We start from the raw sequence: 7,508 nt of genomic DNA on the forward strand, positions 1-7,508 counted from the left end.
AATAACTGGATGTAAGTAGTAAACTGCTATGAGACCCTAAATAAATTCTGCTGAGTTGTTACACTAATATGGTCTCAGTAATTATTTTATGGTAAGCTGAAGCAGTGGTTACAAGTACAGTAGTAGAAAAAAATGTTTAAATGCATGGCATTCATTTTGGCCCTGTTTACACCTGGTGTTAACATGCGTCTTCGGTGATCCGATCACAAGTGGACAGCTTTAAGTGCGTCTGTCTATACCTTAACATTAACATGCGTCTCAACATGCGTCCTGAGTGACCACTCGTGATCGGATCTCACTTCCCTGCCCTATATGCATATAAACACGGACATCATTTCCGTTTTCAAAGACCAAATTCGGTCGTTATTCGTCCAAAGCTGTGTTCAACTTGTTTGATAACAGGATTGATATTCAGGATATATATAAGTATTCTGCGTCGGAACACTTTTAAAATCGCTGCTCCACCCTTCGTGGTGACCCTGTTTTTAAGGAAGTGACCGTTCGTTGGGAAACAGGAATATAATGCAAGAACTGAACGAGCACACGACAGTTGATAAAACAGAGCAGGTCAATGATTTACAGATTTTAACTGTGCTGTCTAATGAAATGACCGACACAACACACAGCAGGTACGTTGTCTTCTGAATTTAATTTAGCCTTTTCTTCATGTTTCATCTAACTACTATTTTAACTATGAGTCGACCTCGCTGTCCGGAGCACTGCTAGCAGCTTGTTTCTTCCTTACAGCCCCAGTTGAGAGAGAATGTCCATTGCTTTATAAGACAGATAAGCTGTCAGCGACCAAAATTCTCCATTTTCCACTTAGCCCAGCTAATAAGCCACTGTTTTGATAGCTGCTTCAGAGGGTTGAAAAAAGTATGTCCAATGGGTCAATTAAATGAATAATAGATTATGCAACAGCTAGGGATGTCAACAATTAATTACAGAATTTCCTCAAGTAGCACCTCAACTGCAGAGGCTACCCGGCCTTATATTAGTGACAGGCCTTTATTTCTAAATTCCCTTTCTATATTTTAGTACAAAGCCTCCTTTTCCTCTGATAAACGCCCTGTTAAAGTTTTATTACTGCATTATGCTGTTACATATAAACTCAAGACTTCCTGTATCAATTTCAAATTAAAAGCCCTTTAGCATTTCTGTGGACATGATCCATTAATTTCTTAACTTTTAAGGCTTTTATTTTGAAATATCTGGAGGAATATGTTGTAGAAAATTCAGTGAGTTGCACGGTTATATAACACTTCAGATGAGTAATCCAGAACAAGAAGGTGTTGAAAATAGCATGGTTATATTGTTAAATTTATTAAATGTTGTGAAGTAACAACATTGTGAAGTAACAAAACTGTGTTATGTCCTTGTCTACTAGCAATGGCCACACTGTATTCTACAATACTTACTGATCAACATACTTCTTGTAAGCATTTCTCTGAAGCACTTCTTCCCATTGACTCCTTTCCAGTTTATTTTTTTGGTCACTGAGTCTGAGAAAATCCTTGACAGTGTATTCCATGTGATTCTTTTGGTGTTCTGTCTTCCTGCAGCACCAAGAGCAGAAATCTGACAAGACAGAAAAGTATTTCAGATCAAAAGACAAAAAACTGGATACAATTGTGACTGACTGATGACCTGTGTCAGATGTAATTGGCCCCAACCCTCTTATCCCTTCAAGGGTGACATTTCAATAACCATACCATATTTTACTTAGCATGTGCGTGTCTTGCATCTTTAAGCCATTCCTCCAACTCCTCCACTTCAGACATGGTGTCCAGTGGGACACTGACATTGTGAGGCATCTCAGCCATGGAGTTTCTGTCCCCATTCTTGCAGCAAGATTATTAACAGCAGCAGCAAGCCGCATTCGCTGCTCCTTGATATGTTCCAGCAAAGTTAGAATGTGCAGCTGAGAAGAGTTGAGAAGCAAGAAGAGTTGAGAAACAATTCCATTAACAGCGTTGTTACTTTAAGCTGTTATATGAAATGTTTTTCCCCTATTCAAATTCACATGAGGTAAAGTAGTTCTAAACACCATGTTATCCAAGTAGCTCACCTCTGCTACAGATTTACACTACGTTGAGATTTTATGCTACTGTAAGTTTTTTGTATTGTTACAATCTTCATAGAATTTTCACAGTAAATTGTCCTTGTAACTTTAAATTCTTCCCGAAGACAAATATTTTCTACTGCAGTGAACAGAGCTGAGTGGTTTGACACGGTTGCTAAATCATCAGTCATGTTATTTAGTTTGAAAAAAGTCTGAATTTACCCAGATTCAATGGCAAATTTGTCCTTCTTAAAATAAAGAACTAGACAGCTTTGTGCAACAGATGAATTTAGAAGTCTATCTGAGGTGTGACTATTAGTTTGCTTTAAGCCATAGTCAAAGTCTTTGTGAAACCAACCCCAACTGGCTGTATGTGCAAAGCCGGCAGGAAGCAAGATAAAAGGTGGGGCAAATCAAAAAGAACAAGCTACGTGGGTTGTACCTCTACCAGCCATCTCAGTGTACTGATATGAACCTCATCACAGTTTTACATAACTTAATCTGTAAAATTTCAGGTCATTACTGAGAACCATCAGCCTCCAGACAAACAAATATTTCCTACAGCTCCTGACAGACATGTGAGGGAAAACACTTGGTAATAACAAGCTTAGCCTAAATATGAAATTTGTTATTTGTTACAAACTCCATTCAAATTTCAAAATACTCCCTATTTAACTCTACTTGAGTCCCATTGTATTTATAACTCAGCACCTGTATACAGAACAAACTCCATTCAAATTTCAAAATGCTCGGTACTGTACTTAAGCTTAAGATGTCATGTACTGTAAGTTTTTGAGTTACATAATGCATTAACACCGTGTTGGTGGAAAATCCGTAACACGTTCACATCAGAATGGCCACACGCAGTTTACTGCTGTGAAACCAGTGGTCATGAAGTTCAACTTTTGTTCAGTCTGTGCCAGAGCAATTCAACACAACACCACGAACAAACCCACTACAAGTACAGAGTTGAGTGAACCTCTCTCATAGCTAGTCACAATAACTAAATGAATAACCAAATAAAATATGCTTTTCAGTGGTAACATATTGCAGCGCATTACACCGTGCAGGAGGTTTTAGTATTTATCACCAAGGACACTGAATTTAAGTCACAATTTCAAAACACACACATATTTCTAATTTGTTACACAGTGATCAGACAATGAATTACAGTTAACTTTAGATTAATTTTTTAACTTCTTTAGATATCTTTGATTTAATTATCCAATAAGACTCCAAAACTGTGACTATAGCCTGCCTACTCAGGAACTTTATTTTTAACTGGGATAGTTATTTTGTCCATACACCAATTCTAAAGCATATTTTCCATTTATTGTATCACTGATCTCTTTCCATATTTCAGAACTGCAGGATGCTTCTCCAGACGAACAGACAGTCCCTTCAATCTCCACTCAAAACCCTCCGTGTTTTGGTCGTCCATCTTCTCCTAACACACTCTTGTAAAGGTAACTTAAATTCTAATATAGTCTCAGGTAAATTTTGACTTGATGATAATGCTAGATGAAAAGTCAGTAGATCACCAAAGTTATTACAATTTATCCTCAGTGGAACATGAATATCTGTACAAAATTTTATGTCAGTCCATCCAACAGTGGCTGAGACATTTCACTGAGAACTACAAATGTCATGGTGGTGCTAGAAGAAAAGTCAGAGAGTCAACAAACTTAGTAGGATTCATGTTATGTGGACAGATGGCCATGTACTAAACTTTCATGGCCATCCATCCAATAATTGTGGATATAGTTCAGGCTGGACCAAAGTGGTGAATAGATGGATTGATTGGACATTGCCATTTCTTGAGCCAAGCCTATAATCTATATACAGTTTATAGATTAAAACATGAAATTCTTTGACACACAGATGCTTCAGTGTCAGCAAACTTCTTTCACTTTTAATTATTTTTTAATGAAAATAGTCTTAAAGAGATGATCAGATTTATCTTTCTAGCTGTTACTGCAGGAATGAATGAACATTTGTGTTTCTTTCCAGGTCAGTCCCAGTTAATTGGTTCGTCTCAGCCAATAGTGGCAACAGTTGGTGATGACATCATTTTGCCATGTCATCTGGAACCTGCCATGGATGTTGCTGCCATGACACTGGAGTGGACCAGATCTGACATGGACTCCATATTTGTCCATTTGTGTCGTGCTGGTCAGGATGTCATACATGTTAAACATCCATCCTACAAGGGACGAACATCACTGTTCACTGATGAGCTGAAGCAGGGAAACATTTCACTGAAACTCTCTAAAGTGAAACTTTCTGATGGGGGAAAATACAAATGTAACATTCCAAAACTCAATACACAATCTTTTGATGAACTTTTTGTTGGTAAGTAGACAATTTTTTGTTCATATTGTACAGTATGTGTTTACAGTACAGTTTGGTGTCGTCTATGCAAAGAAGTAAATAATTTTGGTAGGATCAACACAGCTTTCAGCCGTTATTGTTCAGAGATGTCCTTAAACAGTTTAAATGAGGTTCTCTATAGATCAGCTCAGTAAATGGATGTTAAGAGGAAAGTATTTTCTTAGCTGGTTAAGGTAGTAGGCTAAAAATGATAGATACAAGAGTTAAACATACACATCATGTGATATGCCATAATCCAGGAAAGACATTCAGATACAAACTGACCCTATCAAAGAACTGTTTATGCCTGTCAAACTTGTGTTGTAGCACAGCAGTTTACGAAGATAGTAGTGGCAGATTTAACAGTTCATTCTTAGCAATTTTGTAATAAATATATTAAAATGGGTCCTACATGTCAGAAAAATGTACAAAGAAGCAGGCTTTTTATTTTTTATCAATGACCATTTTTTGTCTGACAAGTTTTATCAGTTCTAGCTAACTAATCAACACTGACATTTGTCTTCAGCTGACTCCTTTTACAATAAACCTACCAAAGATTTTATATAATAATTTGTAGTTCTTTGTAGATAGTTTATGATGTGCTAACAAGTGGCCTTAATGCTAGTTTACTACTGTAATAAGTAAAGCTAGTTAGCCATGGCAGCTTACATTATGACAGACAAATACACTGTTTATTCCATTCCTTACAATTGTGTCCTTGTGTTTTTGGTTTTGGAAAAACTTGATCTTCCAGACTCTTTAGATACTGAGAATCTCTCTTAGTTTCATGCACAAATCTCAAATCAAAGTGCAAAGCTTAACAGGCCTCTGTGCAGTTATAATTGCTGAGCTATGATTGAACAATAGATGCTTTTCACGGCAGACATTGTGACCTTTCAAAGCAAGAAAAGCACAGATGTAAATGATTAACATTAACGATGGCTCCATTAATTGTAAGAGTTGGCCATGTCAGTGAGTGAGCGCGCACAATATTCACCTAAATGCAATGCAGCTATCATGAATGCTAATAATTCCACCTGTGCTTTTCCTGCTTTGACAAATCAAAACAACTGCCAAAAAGAGTCGCTGCTTGGGGGAAGAGTTTAGAAGATCACCAATTAATAAGAAAACATAACAGACAAAACTCCAAACAATGGCTGTAGTTAATCTGTACTCTCATAAATCTGTTGATTTATTTAAAAATCCAGAAAAATCACACCACCGTCATCAAATATATTCAGGGTTCACGGGTTCACAGCTACTAATGTTTTTGAATTTCCAACTTTAGCTTTGGCAACAGTAAGATATGTGACAACCCATCAGCACTTCATGAGCCAACTGTGTTTAATGGTCAAATAGGATCCACAGTTAAGGATTTAAGAAACTGAGTGATCATCAGATACAGAGCACACATGCTTTACCTTTACAGTTGTACATTTACATTTGTGGATCTTTCTTAATCATTAATTTTGTGATTGTGTTGCTCACCACTGTTTTAAAAATAACTTTTTTTCCTCAGCATCAGGTGCTGTCTGCTCGCCTGTCATCAGTATAGCAGATGTTGACAGAGACAGAGGAGGAGTGGTGTTACAGTGTGAGTCTAAAGGCTGGCATCCACAGCCTGAGGTGTTTTGGTTGGACGGTGAGGGAAACCTCCTCTCTGCTGGACCTACAGAGACAGTCAGAGGTCCTGATGACCTCTATACTGTCAGCAGCAGAGTGACTGTAGAGAAGAGACACAACAACAACTTCACCTGTAGAGTCCAACAGAACAACATCAACCAGATCAGAGAGACACACATTATTGTTTCAGGTAAAAGCAGCCATTTTCAGTCTCAAATTTTGGTTTTAGTTTCACATAGCTGAGGTCCAGTGTTGTATAAATTACATGTTATTCATTGTGTTGTATCATTTGCAGATGATTTCTTTAAGGTCCAGTCCAGTTCTTCTCCTGTCACAGTTGGTTTGGTTGTTTGCATCGTGTTAATTGTTGCAGCTGCAGTTTTCTTTTTTGGGTGGAAATGGAGACAAAACATGATCAGTAAGTCACAAATGAATTTCAGTGCCTCTCACAGGGTTTAATGAGAATAGTGATATGAAATTTGTAATTGAATATTTTTTTAGATTTTAACAATTTGGGTTATGGAGTAGAATAATTACAAGCAGTCAAATTGTCAGACTTCTTGTATCTCATATTACATTGATATAAAGCTTCCTAAGATGCAAGTAAAAATCTTTTATACTTAATGTCACTGCCTTTATTTTTACACAGAGACCAAGAGAAGCCACAGAGATGAAACTGAAGGAGGAAGTAAGAACGTTTCTAAAAGTAATGACACTCAAACGCAGCCTCTAAATGCAGCAGGAACAGAAGGAGAAACAGTATATCCAACAGTGTCAGCAGAGAACAAGGTAAAAACAGAAGAAGACCAAACATGTGAGTTAATACACAATAGAATCATTTGCAGTAGAGGAAAGAGAAACCAAGAGCAACTTACATAAGATGAAGAAATAAAAGTCTGGTCCAAGCAAGACAGACAGTAAATCTTGATATAAAGAAACAAGATGTTAGGTTTCAAAAGAAGCAACAAGAAGCAGGAAGCAACACAAATACTAAATGTATAAAGGAGGGAAACGATCAGAAACACAAATAACTTGAATCATTCAGGAAATTAATTGTGCATTAGTTCAGCTTTTTATCTTTATGATCACTGGATGTGTGTGGTTACATTAATAATAGAGAAAAGTCATGAAAAGGCAAGAAGTCAGAACCAGGACTGAGGGTCAGTTTTCAGAGACATTCATAGTGTTGTACTTGTTTGTTCACTGTCTGACCTCCACAAGTCTGACCGGTCACTGCGGTCACAAGTGGGTGCGAAGATTGATGTAAAATTTCTGTTTTTAATTATTTAGATTTTCCTGCTTTAATTCTTTTTTTTAATTCTCTGTACATTGCTTATCAGTCTTAGTTGAAAAGAGGTCAAGCTGCACCACGTGGTTGAATAGTGGTAGAAATACTCTGTGGTTTCTGATACGGAAGGAAACAGACTCAGCAGATCTCACCCACACAAGCTAA

The 7,508-nt window shown here is 37.2% G+C and overlaps 1 protein-coding gene across 3 annotated transcripts in view; it reads left to right on the forward strand.

Moving 5' to 3' along the window:
- The first annotated feature begins 270 nt into the window (after positions 1-270).
- LOC122974137 (butyrophilin subfamily 3 member A2-like) overlaps positions 271-7,508 on the forward strand; it is a 95,189-nt gene continuing 87,951 nt past the window's right edge. The window contains exons 1-6 of one of the 3 annotated variants that reach the window (XM_044342055.1): positions 271-629; positions 3,426-3,555; positions 4,073-4,414; positions 5,952-6,245; positions 6,351-6,473; positions 6,705-6,844. In XM_044342055.1, coding sequence (XP_044197990.1) covers positions 3,435-3,555; positions 4,073-4,414; positions 5,952-6,245; positions 6,351-6,473; positions 6,705-6,844 — 1,020 coding nt within the window. In that variant the 5' untranslated portion in view covers positions 271-629; positions 3,426-3,434. The remainder of the gene's footprint in view (positions 630-3,425; positions 3,556-4,072; positions 4,415-5,951; positions 6,246-6,350; positions 6,474-6,704; positions 6,845-7,508) is intronic. The other 2 variants (XM_044342056.1, XM_044342057.1) reach the window with 2 other exon arrangements.

The sequence above is a fragment of the Thunnus albacares genome, chromosome 22 (assembly GCF_914725855.1).
Source record: "Thunnus albacares chromosome 22, fThuAlb1.1, whole genome shotgun sequence".
Lineage (NCBI taxonomy): Eukaryota > Metazoa > Chordata > Actinopteri > Scombriformes > Scombridae > Thunnus > Thunnus albacares.